Source organism: Chiloscyllium punctatum, chromosome 1 (assembly GCF_047496795.1).
Source record: "Chiloscyllium punctatum isolate Juve2018m chromosome 1, sChiPun1.3, whole genome shotgun sequence".
Taxonomy (NCBI): Eukaryota; Metazoa; Chordata; class Chondrichthyes; order Orectolobiformes; family Hemiscylliidae; genus Chiloscyllium; species Chiloscyllium punctatum.
Window position 1 is genome coordinate 67,854,141 of NC_092739.1, and position 22,066 is coordinate 67,876,206.

At 39.0% G+C, this 22,066-nt stretch overlaps 1 protein-coding gene across 2 annotated transcripts in view; it reads left to right on the plus strand.

Moving 5' to 3' along the window:
* The window catches only part of rhoh (ras homolog family member H), a 29,373-nt gene extending 12,007 nt beyond the window's left edge, over window positions 1-17,366 (plus strand). Inside the window, exons 1-2 of one of the 2 annotated variants that reach the window (XM_072579563.1) lie at window positions 15,408-15,508; window positions 16,005-17,366. In XM_072579563.1, the coding sequence (XP_072435664.1) occupies window positions 16,169-16,735 (567 nt within the window). In that variant the 5' untranslated portion in view covers window positions 15,408-15,508; window positions 16,005-16,168 and the 3' untranslated portion in view covers window positions 16,736-17,366. Of the gene's footprint in view, window positions 1-15,407; window positions 15,509-16,004 lie in introns of those variants that run through there. The other variant, XM_072579573.1, reaches the window with a different exon arrangement.
* The last annotated feature ends 4,700 nt before the right edge of the window (window positions 17,367-22,066 follow it).

Sequence of the window (22,066 nt, forward strand, 5' to 3'; positions counted from 1 at the left end):
AATCCATAAGTCATTTTATATGAAGTAATTACATTTGTTTGACTATTTTCAATGATATGCAGAATACCTCTAAAAGGTATGCTGAGTGGTCTGGAAGGCTGGTTCTGGATGCAGCGTATGCCAACAGTGCGGTTTCAATTCCCGTATCCGCTAAGGTTACCATGAAGCTCCCACCTTTTCAATCTCACCCCTTGTCTGAGGCACAGTAACCCTCCACCACCAGTTCCCTCTCTCTCTCACACTGATGAGAGAGCAGCCGTCTGGGACTATGGCAACTTAGTGGACTCCTAATCTCAAAAACAAATCAAGAACCCTATGAAATTATGTTTATTTCTAAATTTATAAAACTCAATCCTGAGCTATACCAAAAATTGGAGGGGGGAGCCAGTAGTCGCTTTCATCTCTGTGTATCTATACATCCATATGCAAGAAGTTTCCCTTGTCTGAGCTGTCCTCCACTTGTGTCTGGTCCTTTATTATTCTGGGGTTACTTTACAAATCAGGAAGTGCATTTGGGAAGTTTGGATGTATGATGTCTAAATTTCTGGCACTTGTCACTGGTGGTTAGGGTTATCAACACAAAACTTAGTATTTTGCATTGCAGATGGTGAAACAGTCTTCAGATGCCGCAAGTTTAGGAGAATGCACAGAGTGACAGACATGTTCTAAGCTGAACAATTTTGGGTGTCAGTAGTGTTACGATTAAATATAAAGCCATTTTGAAGTTGTGAGCAGACCTTTTTGCAGCTTGACTGTGGGGGTAGGGATAATGAATGAACTTAATACGGGTCAGCAGTAAATGGGGTGATGTTCTGTGACTTATAAACTTGAGCCTTCTTTGATTTGTAGAACAGTATAGAAAGAGGCCATTCAACACATCATATCTTTTCACACTCTGCTAGAACTATCTAAATTCCCCACAGTAATTTTTTTTTCCTTCAAGAATTTATTCTGTTTTAAATGTTATCAATGAATCTGCTTCCACCCTCCTTTCAGTTCACAAGTTCCAGATCAAAACAACTTGCTGTAGGGAAAAAAACATTTCCTGTCACACCAGGTTCTTTTGACAATCACCAAAATCAAAACTTTTGGTTACTGACCTTTCTGTTTCTTGGGACAGTTTCTCCTTATGTGCTCCTATAAATAGTTTTCGTGACATTGAACACTTTTATAAAATTGCCTGTTAACTTTTCTAAGATAAACCCAAGATCTCCAGTCTCTTTGGGTAACTGAGGTCCCCAGAACTGATACCATTCTAAGGAGTAAAAACATAAAATTCTGCAAATATTCATTATGTCATGATGCGTTTGTGGGGAGGGAAACAAAGTTAACATTTCATGTCAATGACCTTTCACCAGAATTACAAAGAATTAGAACTGTGACAGGGTTATCAGCAAAGGGGAGGGGGAACAAAAAGGAAGGTCAGTGTTGGGGTAGAAGGCAGGAGGAAGTAAATGACAAAAGGAATGATGGTACAAGATGAACGAAAATGGTAATGGAACAATAAATAGAAATTGGTCCAGCTTTTGTTATTCCAGTTCACACTTCCTCTAGGGGAATTCAGAAGATTGTGACTTGAGCTTTTGCAACTTCTGCTTTGCTGTCCTTGGGAGCTAGCATGTGTCCCATCAGGGCTAAGTGATATTTCTACTTGGAAGCCTGCCAATATTTATTTTTAAACTATCCAGGTTCATCGTTATCACCTCCTTTCCTGCTACCTTGGCTGTATTTTTCCATTTTTAGTAAAGACCTGTCTTCAATTCATAATGGCAGGATGTGATCAGTATTCTGTGCTGGGTCCTCAACATTTTACAACCTATATCAATGACTTGAACATGGGAATTGAAGGAATAGTAGCTGAATTTGTATGTGACTCAAAGATAGGTAAGAAAGTGTGTTGTGAAGAGAATATAACAACACAGATCAATAGAGTTAGGCTGAGTGAATGCAAAAATCTGGCAGATATACTATAATGTGGAAAAATGTGAAGCACTTTAGAAGGGAGAATAAAAAAAAGTACTTAGAGTAAATGGGGAATGATGGCATAAGTCTGAGGTGGAGAGGGGCGTGGGTTTTCCAGTGATTGAGTCATCACATGTTAGTATCCAGGTCCAGCACATAACCTGAAAGGCTAATGGATGCTAGCCTTTAGTACAAGTGGAATCAAGCATTAAAATAAGGATCAAAGACAGAAAGTGTTGGAGAAACCCATTAGGTCTGACTGTGTCTGTAGAGAGAAAAACAGAGTTAATGTTTTGAGTCCAGTGACACAAAACTGAGTTTCTCCAGGACTTTGTATTTTTGTTTCAGATTTCCAGCATTGGCAGTTCTCTATTTTTATTATTGAAATAAGGACGCCATGATTCAGTTATACTGGACCTTGGTGAGAGCACCTCTTGAGTAGTGCGGGCAATTTTGGTTTCCTTAGTTAAGGAAGGATGTGAATGCTTTGGAGCCAGTACAGAGGAAGTTAACTAGATTGATTTTTGGAATAAGTAGATTGTCTTCTGAAGACAGGTTGGACAGGCTGGGTATGTTTTCACTAAAGTTCAAAATAGTGAGAGATGATTCGATTCAAGTATACACGATGGTCAGCGTGGATGAATTGGACTGAAGGATCTGTTTCCATGCCTTATGACTCTATGATTCTACCCTTCATGGTCTTGAAAAGATGGATTTGGAAATATGTTTACTGTTGTGGGTGAGCTAAGAACTGGGGGACACTAGTGGTCAACCTCTTAAGACAGGCATGAGGGGATTTTTTTTCTCTCTGAGGGTTGTGTGAGCTTTGAACCCTGCCTACAGAAAGGAGTGGCAGTGGGGTCATTGAATATTTTTAAAGGTAGAAGTAGATGGATTCTCATTAGAAGTAGATGGAATCAAAGGGATCAAATATTATCTGGGATAGATGGAAATTGCATTAAAATCCTAGTACTCTCTTCTTCACGGCATTGTGGGTTTACCTACATCAAATACGCTGCGGTGGTTCAAGACAGCAGCTCACCACCGCCTTCTTAGGGCCAACTACGTGCAGGTAATAGCGCCTACATATCATTTGTGAATTTTTAAAAAGTGTGTAATTTGGAACACTGATAGATCAGCTGTGATCTTATTAAAATGGTGGAGCAGGCTTGAAGGGCCAAATGGCCTGCTTCAGCTCCTAAATCTCATGTTTTGTAGCTCAGTCTTGCTGCCTGCCTTTACAAGAAATCGAGGTCTTGTTTTTGGTCATTAATCAACCGAACTGTTGCTTTGCAAGCCCTTTTATGGTTCCCTTTTTATTTTTGCAGCTACTCTATTTTTATGCTCCATCATTGCCCGACATTAATTCGTTCTGCATTTTCTATATTTAGCTCAGTATTTCTACTGTATTATGAATCTTACAATTAGCAGAAGCCTCCATTTTCTGTCTCATTTTATCTTCTATATGTTTCGTAAACCAGGCAGCTATAGATTTGGATGTTCTTTCATTTATCCTCATTAAAATGTGTCCACTCTGTACCTGAGTCGATTCTCCTTTGAAGGATTCCCATTGTTCAATTTAATCTGATAATTACACATTGCTCGAATAGGCTTTGAATTTTTACAGAAGCTATTAAAAAGTCTTTTTTTTCTTGAGGTGTTGCTCACGGCCAATAAAACACAGGAGCATTCCTTGAATAATCTGGGACTGGCTTAAAGAAAATCTCAGGAGTACAGACTGAGGGAAATTGGTTCACATTAAGGGATCGGATATTTACTTTTAAATGTGTGCATGCTGTTGAGCAATGAGAGCAACAAAATGTTTACAATCCTAACTTCACTGGTCACTCCAGCACATTATTTTGTCGGAGTCATTGAATAGAAATCAGGGAAAAAAAAAATCTTACAGCATTTTCTTCTTAATTAGAAAAGCTGAGCCCAACTGTAGCACATATATTGCCATCCAGATTGGCATCACAAAATTCAGCACTGGAATTTTTTGTTCCGTATAGTTCAATATTACCATTATCCATTAAACCTTGGCGGATACTAAATAATATTTTATCAAAAATACAAATGCAACGAATTCTGCTCCCAAGTCAATAATGCCATTTCTCTTCCCACTCACTGCATGAGGCAGAATCAGAACATTTTAACCTTCAAACCAAAGGGACAGTGAGATGAACTTCTGCTTTCAGATCTGCTGCATCAACAACTACCTAATTTCACCTCTGAGACTATCTTGTTTCCATCCCTGCCTCAACTCAGCTGCTGCTGAAATCTTAATCCACCCTTTTGCTAACTCTTGACCAATCACAAATATATCACCCACCAAAAATCTTGGTTCATCCAAAATTTTGCTTTTATGCAGGCAATGCTCTCTCTGAGTGGTGTACTTACACTGCTGCTCTGAGAGTTCACGCATGGTGATTGGCATGTCGACCCCATTTGCAGTGTGGACTTCTAGTTCTGAGAATTGCAGGTACTTGCAGTGTTAACGATAATGTTTGCAGTGTACACAATGAATGTTGGGCATACTTTTGTAAAATGCCCTTGGGATGTTTGTCATAAAGTGGCACTGTAGTCAAAAAAGTAAAAATAAGTAAGGGAGAATTACAAGTTGCCTTAAAAGAAAACTAAAAACCTTTTAAAGAGAGACTTAATTTAATATAATCAGTGACTTAATACATCTCAGCAATTCTTCAAATTGCTTCATAAAATTGAATGACTTGAAATGTAATGACTGTTGTTATATTAAACATAACATTGCCCAAATTACTTCTTCATTAAGGAGCTGGAATTACATCTGCTCATATGTGCTCAGAATTTGCATCAACTAAATTTGAATAACTGACTTTTTTTTATACTGGCAATGTTCACATGAGAAAACACAGTTGTGCGATATATATTCAGTACTCCTTTACCTCACAAAGTAGGCGAGTTAGAACTGCCAATGTTGTATATACTTCGTCTTTATTAAGATAATGTGCTTGCAAAATATGTCATAAGAACATTTGGTGGAAGGGTGTTTGGTTGACTCTTCATACCTGAGTATCACAGCCTTTCTGTCTTCATTTCCTAGCTGGGAAATAAAGGATATTCATGAGAATTTCAAGGACACATAACTTATTCTTTTCTATAAACATTGAGGCTCTTAGACAAGTCTTGAATACCTCTCCTGGGCCCCTCCCTGAGCAAGCTGCAAAACCACAGTAAAACTCAACCACTTCCAACAATGCAGTGACTGACTAGAGTAACATTTTCTTAAAAATGTCTATTCACTTATGTATTTTCTGAAATCATTGAATGTTGTGATTGGAGGAAGAATGCATGCAATTATCCAGTTTTGAATATTGCAGAAAAAGAGAAATGTTCATGAAGTTTTTCATCATGCACTCTATGAGACAAACACAACAATACCAAACTTGAAATGATCACAATAACTTATACTACAGGGAAAAAAGGATGCTGATTAGTTGGCAAGTCTTTTTTATTGGCTGAAGTATTGCCATAGAGAAAACTATAGAGTAACTATAGGCTCCAGAAGCCCCTTGGTAACTTTACATTAAAAAAGGACAAGGCTTGAACATATTCTTTTTGTTTTCAGAGAATGTGTCACTGCACATGAATGTGTGGTGCTTCTAGCTAATATAAATGAGCCGTGTTGCAAACTCAACTGATTATCTTAAGTTGTTGGCTACATTAGCACACTTGGGATTGTTTAGCAACTATTGCCCAATCTATGAAATCACATCTAAGAGTAGCCATTTTGCTTTGGATTTTAAAAGAACATCCTATTTGAGTATAATCTGTATTCTGCTTATGAGGAACAATTTCAGGAGCATGTATTTTGTTTTGATAAGTTAATTGCAGTGACATATGGCCTATGTAATTAGCATAACACCAGAACCAAAATTGATAAATAATTTGCTCAATGGGTGGGAAGCTAAGTGCCTTTTTAAACTGTTGACAGCATCCTCTTTTTGTAGAAATTTCCATTTGTATGACCACTGCATAATAATAGCTTGAAATTACTTCCTTAACCTTTTCAAATTTTTGAGATGCTTTGCCTTTCCAGGATTATTTGAGACAATTTACACTTGCCACATCCAAAAGTGATGATGTTTGGCTTACATACAATCAACATGATCATGCTGAACAGTCCTGAGTATGCTACGGTAGTCACCAATTTAAGATAATCTTTTGAGATCATAATGTGACTGTCCTGAGCTTGCTAGAGGTGACATGCCTTCATGTACAGGGACACTATCTCCAAAAACAAAAGGAATATATACAAACCTTCCAACAATTTTGTATTTCCAGTGAGCGTGAGAAGCCTAGAAACAACATTCTTGTTTTCTCCATTGCAACACCTCAGCCAATCAAGGTTAACTTAGTGCTAAGAATCCTTTCCTTCTACAGCATAACCTATTCAGATTATTTGCAATTTGGCACATTGTGTTTCCCTGATAAGTTTTTGGACAACTTACTCCTCTTTTCAGCCTTATCCAGATTTCTTACTGCACCTGTGGTTCTGCTGTGAAAAATCTGAATCAAGTGGTTCAAATGTCGTGTTAATCTCAGTTTCTGAGAACTGTTGGAGGGTAAATAGAGCCTGTTTCCTAATAGTCATGTTGATTGGAGTCATCATCTAATTGTAATTAATGGATAAGTGATTGTACTGGAGAATAACCTGCAGATTAGGCTGATTCTCCAGGTATGGCACCCTGGTTGCTATGGATTTTTCTAGATGCAAATCAGAAGTGAACATTACTGAGTAATTTATTTTAATGGTGCTATTCCTGTAATGTTTTGCTATTTGAGAGATTGACATTTACCTCATTATCTTTTGTAAACCTTTTATGTATTTCATAAGTACATAAGGATTAGAAGCAGGTGTAGCCTATTCAGCCCACTAAGCCAGTTCTGCTACTCAATGATGTAATGGATAATCTCCAACCACAAAACCTCACTCCTGCCTAATCCCATAGTCCTTGATTCTCTTAGACTCCAAAAATCTATCAACTTGAATATAGCTAACAATTGAGGAGCTACAGCCCTTTAGAAGATCCCAAAAATTTTCCTGAGTGAAGAAATTCTCCTATTTTCAGAACTAAATGGTGAACCTTTTACCCTGAGACCAAGTCCTTAGTTGAGTCATTTAATTCATAACCTCAATAAAATATGATAGAGATGGCAGGTTGGGTGATGTGGAGCAACTGCAACAGGTGGGAGCCTCTGAAGTGAACAAATCTGTAGAAAACTTTGGAATCGATTTGAGGAGCTTCAATCTGAACTGGAGACATTGCACCTCATCTATGAGGGTGAAACTTACTTGGACACTTTACTTCAGGAGATGGACATGTCCTTATATTAGGTAATTCAAATTTGGTCAGTGATCAGAGTCAGGAGGCTGTGATTGTAGGTGAGGCATTACAGGGACCCAAGAGAAAGCTCTTGAGAAGTCTCTGTCCCAACAAAGTTCTTGCAAACTGTGTGGGAAAGAATTCGGACTCGAGGGAGGATAAGTGAATTGACCATGGTACAGGGAGTCATTCAAGTGGGCGTAGAAAATAGGAACGTAATCATGGTAGGGGACAATGCAGTTAGGGACATAGATACCATCTTTTGTTTCCATGAACAGCAGAGGACATGAATAATATTTCAAAAATACTAAATAATCAAGGGGCAGATTGGGGAAGGAAATAAATATAATAACTATGACTTGGAAAAATAATGAGCCTCAAGGTTAATGAGTCTGACTGGAGATTACAGTGATTGTAACAAGGTCAGCCAGGTGAACCTCATTAAATATGAGTTCCCTGATTGGGTCTGTTAACCTGAAGAAGTGCTTTTGCCTGAAATGTCAATTTTTCTGTTCCTCGGATGCTGCCTGACCTGCTGTGCTTTTTCAGCACCACTCTGATCTAAACCCTGACAGATAAGGAATGTCAGACATCCTGATACCATGACAGGGAGCTGGATCAGTGTCAAAGACTCTTCACACGTGAATAAGGGGTGACTTGGTGATGGGAGAACGGCCTCTGTGAAGATAGTTCAGTGGTGGCAAGATAAAAGCATGCTCCTAAAAAACTTGCTCGCAACAGTCATCATTGAGGTAAAAACAATGACTGCAGATGCTGGAAACCAGATTCTGGATTAGTGGTGCTGGAAGAGCACAGCAGTTCAGGCAGCATCCGAGGAGCAGTAAAATCGACGTTTCGGGCAAAAGCCCTTCATCAGGAACATCATTGAGTTGTGGTAAACATTTCTGGCATCATGCCATTATATTGGAAGTTTCACTTGTTTGATACTGCTATTGTAGACTGGGTCCAGTATGTGGAAAAAAAGCATTACTTTTTCTGGGGAAATGACATCGGGAAGATGAAAATCAACAAGTAATTCTCCTGTGACCTTGCAGCTTTTTTGGATATTGGCAACATAACCTTCCCTGAGGCACTGGATACTAAAATCTTTCAAGAGTTAATGGATTTAATTTAGAAATATTATCACCCCAAGCCTCCTCTAATTCTAAGATGGTATTGATTTTACTTGGCCATTTGAGAATTCAGGGAATCCATATCAGGATTTTTGACTAGGTTAAGATGACTAGCAGAGGCATGTGAATTTTAATCCTTTATGAGACACTGAAAGACCATTTGGTATATGGGATTAACGATGTAACCATGCAAAAGTGCCTACTAGCTGAAGCCCAACTGGACTTCAAACATGCACTATAACTGGCTTTATTATTGGAAAATTGTGGGCGGCACGGTAGCACAGTGGTTAGCACTGCTGCCTCACAGCGCCTGAGACCCCGTTTCAATTCCCACCTCAGGCAACTGACTGTGTGGAGTTTGCACATTCTCCCCATGTCTGAGTGGGTTTCCTCCGGGTGCTCCGGTTTCCTCCCACAGTCCAAAGATGTGCAGGTCAGGTGAATTGACCATGCTAAATTGCCCATAGTGTTAGGTAAGGGGTAAATGTAGGGGTACGGGTGGGTTGTGCTTCGGCGGGTCGATGTGGACTTGTTGGGCCGAAGGGCCTGTTTTCACACTGTAATGTAATCTAATCTTAAAAAAAAAATGTGGCATGTGGAACACAAGAGTTGCAGGGTATTGCGATGGAAGTGGACACCCTTGCCAGTTCAACTGAGCTTGGGGAACACCACTTGAGTGAAGGCAATTGCATATCCTGACATATCTTGATCAGAGGGACTTTGATCAGCCCACTGCAAAACCTGAAAACAAAGCCAAGCCTCGGCCATCTGGTTAAAATTTTCTTCAGAATCCCAGCTGGCAAGTCATTGTAGTTGCTGCCAGTATGCGGACACAGACAACAAAAGAGTCCATGGACTTAAATTTTAATAAGAGAACTCATAGACTGGTATACAGGAGAGTATGCAATTTGGAAAGTCCACCTACATCTGGTTTGGAACAGTCAAATTGCCCAGCAACATCCAAGTCAGAACAAATCAAAATAAACATCTGGTTAAATGGTCACCTGGTTCTCATGGAGGTCAGTAATAACACGGCCATTTCAGTGACCGCAGAACCAGTGTTTAACAAGTTAAGTTTGTGCAGGATCTTGGCTATGCTGAGAACCTATACCGGGAATCATTAAAGATGAAGGGTACAACTTCAGTTCTGATCTTTTATGAGAAGCAGCTGGTTCAGTTACCACTGATTGTAGGAAAAGGCTTGAGCCCAAGCTTGATGGGGCAAAATTGGTTGAGAGAGATTCACCTAGATGATCTCAACATTTTTCCATTTAAAAATGGCTGTTTGAGTGAAGTCCTAATTAAATACCCAGACGTTTTTCAGGGAGGGACTATAAAAGGAGCCAAGGCCACTTTGCATATTGACCAGGAATCAATTCTATGATCTGCAAAGCCCACCCAATGCCATTTGCCTTATGGGCAAAAGTACAGTCAGAAATTAGAAGGCCAGAAAGCAAAGGAATCATCAAGCCAGTCCAGTTTGGGCCATCATTTATCAGCAGGGAATTTGAATATTTCCTTATGTTGAAGGCTGGTCAATATATAAGTACAACTGCATACCATTCATCATCCATTAGTCTGGCTGAAGGAGCAGTCCAAACTTTGAATTTTTGTTTAAAGAAACAGCCGACAGTTTCACTAGATAACAAACTGTCCAGATTCTTATTTGATTGTAGAACCACCCCCTCATGCAACTACAGGGATAGCTTGAGAAGAGTGGCTAATGTGGAGAAGTCTCCGCACCAGGTTAAATCTGATCTTCCTGAACCTGGTACCGAGTCTGAATTGGCATCAGGAACACCAATGCTAGACACAATACTCTGCTAAGTGAGAGAGAAGTTTACTTCAGGGACTAAGTTTAATGCAGGAACCTTGGGAATGGCTATGCACAAGTGAGGGGCATGATTGACATGAGGTCAGGTCTAGTGACATAGAAAGTTCGGCTGGGTGTGATGGTCCTGAACAAACACGTAGACCTTATGAAAACTGCAAACTCACAAATGGTGCAGGAGCAAACCTAAGCTCCTCAATGGCCTTTCCGACTATTCCAGAACCCATAGGCCCATATCAGATGTAGGGTTGGAGGAATCTGACCCAGTGCTAAAATGCCCTAGTAGGAGCTACAGAAAAAAAAGAACCGGTCTATGTCCTCGGACTCAGAGGGGGTGGGATGTAGCCAGGCAGACCTCATAGAATATGATTTCCCTGGTTGGGTGTGTTAATCTGGTCCAATCAGGGAGCCCTGGCTGAGATATGATAAGAACAGGAGTATCAAACATCCTGATCACTCTCAGACCTGACTCTGAGGGATCTGGATCAGTATCAAGGACTGTCCACTTGAAAATAATGGGTGACTTGGTGACAGGATACCGGCCTCTGTGAAGTTATTACAGAGACCTGTGACCAGTGGTGATCCCAGCAGTCGGATCAGTGCTGGGGGCCCTGTTGTTTTTAAAAATATATAAATGATTTGGAGGAGAATGTAGGTGGTGTGATTAAGTTGCAGACAACACAAAGATTGGGGGAACTATGGACAGGACGATTCCCTGAGGATACAAAAGGGTGTAGATAGACTGGAGACTTGGGTGGAGAAATGGCAGATAGAGGTTAATTTGGACAAATGTGAGGTGAAGCATTTTGGAAGATCTAATGCAGGAGGGAAATATATAGTAAATGGCCAAACTCTTTGTTGCATCAAAACTCCAAGGCATCTAGCCAGACGGATCCATAGTTCCCTGAAAGTGGCAATACAAGTGGATAAGATGATCAAGAAGGGATATACAAAGTTAAAAATCACACAACACCAGATTGTGGTCCAACAGGTTTATTTGGAACCACTATCTTTTGGGAGTGCTGCTCCTTCATCAGGCGGTTGTGGAGGTTAAGATCATACTCTCAGAACGGTCATGCTCACATAACCTTCACAACCACCTGATGAAGGAGCAGTGCTCCGAAAGCTGGTGCTTCAAAAAAAAACCTGTTGGACTTTAACCTGATGTTGTTTTAACTTTGTACACCCCAGTCCAACACCGGCACCTCCATGTCAAGAAGGATATGACATACTTGCCTTCATTGGTTGGGGCATAAACATTGGCAAATCTTGTTTTAGCTGTACTGAACTTTAATTAAGCCACACTTGTGTATGGATCTAGTCACCACATTACCAGAAGGTAGTGTGGAGGCTGTTGGAGAGGGTACAGAAACGATGTACCAGGATGTTGGCTGGTGTGGAGAGTACTAAGTAAAAGGAGAAACTGGACAAATTTGTTTACTCTTTGAATGTTGAAAGATTGGCGATCTGATAGACGCAAAATTATGAGAGGCATGGATGGAAAGGAAAGCTGGAGTCTTTTTTTCCAAGGTACAAATGTCAATTACTAAGGGACATAGGTTTAAGATAAAAGGGGAAAAAGTTTACAAGAGATCTAAGAGGCAAATATTTTACACAAAGTGTTGTAAGTGCCTAGAATAGAGAGAAATGGACTGAGTCAAGGCAAAAGGCTTTTAATTTAGGAAGGTACCATGTGTTGATGTAGGCTTGGTGGGCCGAAGGCCATGTTCCTGTGCTGTACTGGTCTTTGCTCTTTTGAGTCCTTGAGCTTGTTAGGTTGCATCCAAGGATTTTAATGGGAGTAGCTACAACATAAGTAGCTGTAGGAGCAAATTACTGCAGATGCTGAATCTGTACTGAAAACAAAAACGATGGAAATCACAGCAGGTCAGGCAACATCAGTAGAGAGAGAGCAGGATATAATTTCAAGTCTAGATGACTCGTCATCAGAGAGCTTTGATGCCATCTGACTCACTGTGATTTACAGCATTTTTTATTTTTAGAATTAGCTGATGAACTGGTAGTAATCTTCTGGAAATCTTTAGATTTGGGAGAAAAGGTTCCAGTGGTTTGGAAAATTGCTAATGTTAACGCCCTTATTCATAAAGAGAGGGAGACAAAAACACATGCAACTATAAATAATAGTTTAACATTTGTCATTGGGAAAATGCTTGAGTTTAATGAAGAATCCATGAACAGTGCATTTAGAAAAGCTTAATAAGGTCAAACAGAGTCTGCATGATTTCATGAAGGGGGAATTATGCCTGACAAATTAATTAGTGTCCTTGGAAGAAGTAACATGCAGGACAGATAAAGGAGAACAAGTGGTTATAATATATTTGGATGTTCATATGCTATTTGATAAGATAATGCACATAAAGGTACTTAATAAGACAAGATCCCATGGTGTTAGAAACAGTATATTACCATAGATTGAAGATTGATTAAGTAGTTAAAACAAAATGTTACGGTATGGGAGCATTTTCAGAATGCAGTCTGTAATTAGTCAAATGACACAAGGATCGATGCTGGGGCCATAAGTATTTACAATGTACTGTATATCAATGACTCGGATGACAGAATTGAATGTATTATCTCTATTGTTGTTGATGACATAAAAATAGATGGGAAGGCAAGAATTGAGGATAATACAGAATCTACAGAGGGTTATAGACAGAAGAGCGAGTATCAAAATTACACTGGTGCTGGAGAAGCAAAGCAGGTCAGGCAGCATCCAAGGAGCAGGAAAATCGACGTTTCGGGCTGATTGTTCCTGATGAAAGGCTTATGCCCGAAACGTCGATTTTTCTGCTCCTTGGATGCTGCCTGACCTGCTGTGCTTTTCCAGCACCACTCTAATCTTGACTCTGATATCCTACACCTGCAATACTCACTTTCACCTCGAAAAGCAAGTGGCCAAAACATTGGCTGATGAAATATGATCAGGGAAAATTATGTTTTGCATTTCAGCAGGAATAAGAAAAGAGCTGAATACTATTTAAATGGGGAAAGATGGCTGAAAACTGCAGTACAGATGGATTTGAGATCCTTACATATGAATCACAAAAATCTGGCATCCAAGTAACAGGGTAGGCAAATGACTTTGGTTCAAAGGGTATGGACTATAAAAATAGGAATGTCTTGCTAAAAATGTACAAGGCACGAGTTATACCTTACCTGGAATAACATGTAAAGTTTTTGCCAAAGGAAATATATACTGGTATTGGAAGAAGTCCAGAGAGGTTCACTAGACTGATCCTGGGTATGGATGGAGGTGTTGAGTAGGTTGGGCTTGTACTCATCGGAGTTCAGAAGAATTAGAGGAGACCTTAGGCACAGTTTTTGTTTAGTTTAGTTTACTTACAGTGTGGAAACAGGCCCTTCGGCCCAACAAGTCACACCGACCCGCCGAAGCGCTACCCACCCATTCCCCTACATTGACCCCTTTACCTAACACTACGGGCAATTTAGCATAGCCAATTCACCTGACCTGCACATCTTTGCACAGGGTAGATGTGGAGAGATGTTTTCCCTTGTGAGAGAGTCTAGAACCAGAGGACATGTTTACACAGTTAGGCATTATGCTTTCAGGTCAGAGATGAAGTAAAATATTGTGACTCAGAGGGTAATCAATTGTTAGAAGTCTTTATTGCAGAGGGCTGTTGAAACTATGTTGTAGTATGTTCAAGGCTAAGATAGACAGACTTTAAATCAGTAAGGGATTCAAAGTTTACCACATAAGGCAGGAAAATGGAATTTGGGATAATCAGATCAGCGATGGCATTATTGAATGGAGGAGCAGCCTCAATGAGCTGAATGATCTACTTCTTATAGTTTTATGGAAAATAATCCTAGACACCTAGGTCTTTCAGAAGCTTATATTTTAATGAGATCACCAAGCCCATTCTATTTATTCTCTTGATGTAGTCTTTCTAAATATATAATTGCAGAAAGATTGAATTACTCTTGTACCCAACCCACATCCCAGAGAGGCCATTTATTGATTTATTCTTTCATTTATTACATATAAAAGAACTTGGGCAAAATTAACTCTGGCAATATTTTACAAAACAGGTTTTGTATTGCTATAGTGCCTTTTCATATGTCTCATAAATATTTGAAAGAATTTTCCTACAATGAGATATTTTGCTTTTCTCAGGTATGTACAAATCCCGCAGTTTGTGGCAACACTACAGTAGATGTGTTTATGGGTGGAACTCAGGTTACCTGGGAAATGTTTCATTTCATGAAATTCCTGTACTTTTCTAACAACAGGCAGATGCAGAGTTAATTGACTACTTGATGGCAAACCCTCCAGACCACTCGGACTTGAGTGTTAGGAATATATGGATGTCAGCTCGTGACAGAAGTTTTGTATCTGCCTCTGATGACCTAAGATTATCATCAAGTTGGAGTGTACAGGCCAGCAGAAATATTTTGGGGGCTTTGGCAGGTGCAGCCAGGTCTCACTGGTTGTTGATCCTAGTTTGACCTGTACATGTGGCACCAAGGAAAACATGTCTGTCAGGGGCACTTTTAATCAGCATTATAGCTATTCACATATCTAAGTGTTGGCACTGGACATTTGCTGCTGTACATTTCAAAAGAGAGCAATAAACAGCCCCATTTTACTATAGTAAGGACAATTCACCTCTGTCAGTTGGCATATAGGGGTAAAAGAAAATGGGCATATATCATTTCAAATACAACTTTGTATCCCTGATATCCTCTGCAATGCCTTCCTTCCTTCCAGGTGCTCCAACTAAAGGAATTCCTTTCAGTGGGTGTTTCCAGAGCTCTGGACCCTGCGGTTAGAAAGCCTTTCCATTATAATGTGCATTTGTCCAAATTCAATACATGGCTAAGAAAAAGTAGATTCAGCTCATTATGTAGCTTTTCTACGAAAATGATAATATTTGTATGGAGAAATATATAATCTGAATTTTGAAGGAAGTATGTTAATACTAAAATTTCCCTAGAATTGGCTACGTCACTAGAATGTGTCAAGAACTGCTGGGAGCTGTGTTGTCATGTTTGTTCCCAAGGTTACCAGGAAGGAAGAGTAATATATATATATATAGAAGTGAGAAGAAACAAGAATCATTAACGGAAGAATACTAGATACATGCAAGTCCATCAGCAAAACCTGTGGTGAAAGTTAGTGACAACGCTGAGTTGATTATTAGAGGCAAAACCTGCAGCAAGAACTAATTCAAGTATGTTAAATAATAACTTATGATTTTTCTTTTAGCTTTCATGGATTCCTGCAAAACGTCTTACAAGAGTGACAGTATAAAGCATTGAAGAAAGTTTTGTCGATCCATAACGTGCTGTGAAATTTTAACATAATTTTTTTTAAAAGCAGGCTTAAACGTTTTTGACGTCTAGAACACAGGAATGCTTCATTTCAGATCTGCACTAGTTGTGTTACTGTCTCTGTGTTTTAAGTCAAAACACATTACTCTGCCTTTTGCTCCAAGCATTCTTTCCTAGAACAGGGTAAATTGTAAGTTTCCCTAGCCTTCTACAATACCTAGACTCTTAAAACCAAATGTTTGTGTCAATCTATTGTTAATTTTGAAGTAAAAATAATTTTGAAGTGGAAATAAATAGTGTTAAGCTAGCATCTGAAATAAAATACTAGTTAATTTTTTAGGTTTGACATTTTATCAGAATTTTTAAATGATAAATATCTCCTTTCTTGTTTTGCAGGTAAAGGAAAGCTTTGGTGGAACTCTCTGAACATCCTTTCATACTGAACTCCTGCATCAAACAGAAAAAGCATTTTTGGAAGGATCTGTGCTCCTGCTGTGAGGGATTGAGAAGATCTGCCAAAGCTACTTGTGATTTATTTTACATAGCAACTTGGAGGCATCATGAGCTCCATAAAATGTGTTCTCGTGGGTGATGTAAAGGTGGGGAAAACAGCATTGCTGGTGAGGTTTACATCAGAGACTTTCCCAGATATGTACAAGCCCACAGTTTATGACAATACAGGAGTAGATGTGTTTATGGATGGAAAACAGATCAGCCTGGGACTCTGGGACACATCAGGAAATGATTCATTTCAAGGAATTCGACCACTTTCTTACCAACAAGCTGATGTGGTGCTAATTTGCTACTCTGTAGCAAACCCTATGTCTTACTTGAATGTTAAAAATAAGTGGATGCCAGAAGTCAGAAATTTTTTACCAAAAGTTCCAGTGTTGGTTGTTGCTACACAAATAGACCAGCGTGACATAGGCACTTTTCGCACCATCACACCTGTTGATGGGAAGAGGCTGACAAGAGATATTGGAGCAAGAGGTTACCTGGAGTGCTCAGCAATTTCTAATAGAGGGGTACAAGAAGTGTTTGAATGTGGAGTGAGGACAGCTGTCAGATACATAAAAAAACAAACAAGGAAGAAGATCATTGACCTCAATAAATGTGTGATAGCCTGACTTCCATTAGACTGGTATAATTTGAAATAACTGTAACTTTCCAATTTGTCAACAAATACTAAAGGTGCTGTCATCTAAAGGGCTTTCAACCTGACTGCGTTGACCATACAATATGGGTACGAGTTGGCCTTGTCCACTGATGCTACTGTATCTATATCAGTCATACTGATTCATTTCTACTGAAGTAATGGATCCCAGTTGGGAACGCTAACTGGAAAACTGAGGAGGACAAGCTGATTTCAGCATTGACTGTCATGAACTTTTAGGAGTTCAAAGTACTTTGCCGTTTAACCATTATAGAAAGATGGCTGACATTCTTGTTTTTCTGTATTTAATTTGAACTGCGTGCCATCGTGCAAGTTATTTTAAAGACGACATATGAAATAAAACTGTAACCTTGCACTCTCTGGCAAAGTGCATCGATCTCAGAGATCCAAGTAGGAGTATGTCGCTAGTACTCACTTCTGATGACTGTAATATTTAATAATTTTATACTTATTTCCATTTTGATTTCACTGACCTCTGATGAGAAGCATGTAGAAGTATTATGCTAAGTTTTACATGTAGTTTTGTAGCAATTTTCCATCAGTTTACAGAGTAGTCATCAATAAATTAATTGTTTTTAATGTTCCGAATTGGTTCCACTGTTTTCTATGGTCGAAGGTAAGATTTAAATGATACACTGCCACCCAGATCATGTAGATGCAATGGGCCAAATGGCCTCCTTCTGTGATGCAACAATTCTTCAGAAGAAGAATAAAAATTGGACTCTGAGTCTGAAATAAATTTAGTTATTTTTCAATTGGGGGATCCTGGTAGATATAAGAGTTGCTGGATTAGAAACTGGGGAACTTAGACAGGAACCACGTCTGCTTACATTTGAGTGATCCTTTTTGAAACTGCATGTGTGAGTGAGATCAGGACAGGATCCAGCTCAGTTGTCCTTTGTCCCACGATCAAGCAGCTTTTCAGTGTTTGCTGGATCCCATATAGTTAAAAAATGCTCAGTGGACAAGATTGGGCGGCACGATGCACAGTGGTTAGCACTGCTGCCTCACAGCGCTAGGGAGGTGAGTTCACTTTCACCTTCGGGCGACTGTCTGTGTTGAATTTGCACATTCTCCCTGTGTCTGCGTGTGTTTCCTCTGTGCAGACCAGTTTCCTCTCACGATCCGAAGATGTGCAGATTAGGTGTATTGACCATGCTAAATTGCCCATTTTGTCCAGGCATGTGTAGATTAGGTAGATTAACTGTGGGAAATTCAGGGCTACAGAGATAGTGTAGGGGGGTGAATCTGGGTGGGATGTTCTTCGGAGATTTAGTGTGTCTTGTTGGGCCGAATGACCTGTTTCCACACTGTAGGAATTCTAAGATTAATATCCTGATTGCTCAATAGAAACAACAATGATTTTTATTAATGGACCACTTTTACTCTAGAGAAACATTTCAAGGTGTTTGACATAAGACATAAACATTAGAGTTTTGGATAACCTCAAGTTTACAGGGGTAGAAATTGGGAGACTGGCTAAAAGTGCATTGGAATAGTCAAGAGGTAATAAAAGCATGAACGATGGTGAAGCAGCAAATGAGCTAAGGCAAGGGTAGACATGGGTGATGTGACAAAGACACAAGTTAATGATGTTGATGATATAGTTTGAAGCTTATCACGGGATAAAGTATGATGCAAGCTGATAGATCTTGTATAAAGTATTACTCAAGAGAGTCATCTATAAACAGTCAATAGGGAAGATACATGGGTTATGAACTAATAAATGGGTATATACAAGGAAGCAAAGGCTGTTGGAATGAAGGCAGTGTTGCAATGGTAGGAGTTACAGAGTGATGTCCCAGAGGCTTGTTCTGAGACCCATCCTATTCCAGATATATGTAATTATATAAGTGTATATAAAATATTTGTAAAGAAATTGTCAATATATAGTAGCTAGATTTGCAGATATCTGAAATGTCAAGTTGAAAGACCTTCTCACTCAGTCATCAGCCAAGATCTTACAATGAACTCAAAACAGGCTTTATGTCTGGTTGGTCCTACATAAATAAGTGAAGGATACTGCCTACATTGAAAGTAAAACATCTGTTTAGAAAGCTGAGAGCAATCTAGGGATATTAGTTGATTTTTGCTTATTGACTGCTCAGTAATTCTACATGATGTGACAATAACTGAAGAATGTTGCATGCTGCATTCACACAGAGAATATCAATATGCCAAACTAATTTGCAGAGACAAAAGTAGGCACTGAGCTATACTAGAATATTTAGTTGAAACCTAGTTATGATTAAAGAAGTAGGTTTTGAGAGGGCTTTGAAGATGGGGTGGTAGGGTTGTAGGTTTTAAGAAGAGATTTGCAAAAAAAAAAGCTAACAAATCTTATTACTGTCCTGAAAGGGGAGCGCTGACTAAAATCTACATGAGACTGGAAACAGAAGCATGTAAGGCTGATGAAGTTTCAGAGGTAAGGCGGATGAAATAATGGCACACAGGCCGGTATCCTGTCACTGAGTCACCCTTTATTTACATGTACACAGTACATGGGCTCTGACCAGCCAACTGAAAGTCAGTCCCTAGAACAATGAGATTATCTGAATTTCCAGTTTTTTTTAGTAATAACTATATACATGATAATATTTTATTATAACATTTACTTGCTGCACAATTGATCAGAAATTTACATCCAGGAAATGAACTGCAGCCAAGAAATGAGTTACAATTGTAGTCCAGAACGTTCAAAACCGCTGTTGAAACTTGATGAACATCCCATTGCTCACAAATCACACTGGCAGTAGTATAAGTTAGAAATGAGTGAGTTCGAATATTCCAAAGTTGGATCAATTTCCCATTACAAATGAAGTTTTCCCATATATTGTCACAGCAATAGATCTACCTCATCAGTTCAGTTTCTGAAAGCTCCACACTTGCTTGCTTTTACAATGAATTCTTTCAAGAGAGCTCCATCCATTTGCCAAAATGCATCAGTGTTGGTGACTGCAGTCAAATGATTCATGCAAAATTTGAAGCAAAATTATTCTAAATCCTTTGCATCATAACGGACAGCTGCTGACAGCAATAGGAAAGCATTCTCCACAGTAATTCCTCTTTTAATGATCTCTTGGCAGAGTTTCTTCACTTTATTTTCACAGTAAGAAGTAGCTAGATCCAGAAGCCCTATTGCATCCTCAGGAGGAAGATTGACACAGTCTGTGTACAAGTATTCTAGAAAGGCACGGTACACTGAATAGCTAAACTGGTCAATCTCAATCACTTCTTTTTCATCTTCACTCCAGTAGGATTGAAACATAGTTCGAAAATGCTCACACCTTATTTTCAAAACAGCTTTATGAACGTGGATTAAACTTCCTGTTTATTTTTTTTCTTTTATAGGTAAAACACCCAAGTTGCCAGTGACAAGCAGTGGCCCTTCGATAGCATTTTTTTTTCCCTGTTTATTTTTTTTTGTTTTTTTTAATTTAACCCCCACACTCCCGCCTAACTGCGGTAGTGCTAATTTTTTTTTTCCCAGCACTCGTGTGTATGCAGGTGTGAGACACAGTGAAAGACACAAAGTGCACAAATCTTTATTCAATTTCCACCACCAGGAAAATTTCCTGTTTTTTTTTGCTCTAACGTAAGATCTCCTGTTTATTTTTTGTTTTTTTTTCTTTTTTTTCCGTTTATGTTTTTTTTTTAACCCCACACTATCGCCTAACTGCGGTAGTGCTTATTTTTTTCCCCAGCACCCATGGTGTGTGTGTGTGTGCAGGTGTGAGACACAGTGAAAAACACAAAGTGTACGAATCTTTATTCAATTAAAATTTCCTGTTTATTTTTTTTTTTTTTTCTTTTTTTTTCAAAGCCGGTTTTTTTTTTTTCCGGCATCAAAGCCGGTTTTTTTTTTTTTTTTTTCTTATATTTAACCCCCACACTACCGCCTAAGTGCGGTAGTGCTTATTTTTATTCCCCAGCACCCATGGTGTGTGTGTGCAGGTGTGAGACACAGTGAAAGACACAAAGTGCACCAATCTTTATTCAATTTCCACCACCAGGAAAATTTCCTGTTTTTTTTTGCTCTAACGTAAGATCTCCTGTTTATTTTTTGTTTTTTTTTCTTTTTTTTCCGTTTATGTTTTTTTTTTAACCCCACACTATCGCCTAACTGCGGTAGTGCTTATTTTTTTCCCCAGCACCCATGGTGTGTGTGTGTGTGCAGGTGTGAGACACAGTGAAAAACACAAAGTGTACGAATCTTTATTCAATTAAAATTTCCTGTTTATATCTGTCAATCAGGGTTCCCTGATTGGCCCAGGTTAACAACCCCAATCAAAGGTCTCATAGTCAATGAGATCCACCTGACCCTCGCTCCAATCCACAAGTTGTAGAAGGAGGTGCAGATTAACCTTTAGATTTCAATGTGTGTGGAGGCAGAGGCAGACAGTGAGAGTGATTAATGAGTAGTATTTAATACAGGATGGGAATGGATGGCAGAATTCAACAAGACTTGCAATTTATGAGAAATGCAGGACAGGAGAATTTGAGTCTAGAATTTGTGAAGATGTGGTCAGGGCTTTCACAATGGGACTCATGGTAAGAATGGAGATTGTCAAAATATATGCCTTCATTTTGAAAACAGAAATTCATACATCCAAGAGGAGAACCATTAAAATGGTATCTGCACTTGAATCTGCATTCTTGCTGCAGTTAGTGGCTAAGTTGTCAAGTAATGTCTAGAATCTTGAGCAATCTATGTTCCTCTAAACAAATTCACGCTCACCTAAATAAAGCAATGTGTTTTGCCTTTGGAGCAATGCAAATCAAGAACGTTAAACCAATACCTAACGTTAATGACAGTAATAATTCAGATAGCAAAAGAGATCAGAATGGGGTTAAAATGAGAGAAAGGTAAAAATTAACACAACAATTTAATACTGATGTTTCATACTGTACTTTACTTCTGAAACCCTTTTGCATAAGGAACAAGGCAGTTAAGCCACAAATGCATAAAGGGGAAGTTTAAGTTTCGGTGATGGTGCTCGCATTCTCAAGTTTTATTGCTGCAAAACAGTTTTCATCTCCCTGCAATCTTGAAACTGTACATCTGTGGAATCAAGATAGCAACTCCTCTGTGCAATCGAGGCACCATCCTAGGCATAACAGCTGAAGCTTTTCCCTTGATAACCAAGGTCAAAGCAGCTCCTGTTTTCTCTCATGTGCAACATTGTTAGATTATAACTAATGTTTAAGTTCTTGCCATCAGATAATATACTCGTTTTAAATTTTGATTTTACAGCAATAACTTGCATTTGTTTAGCATATTTTA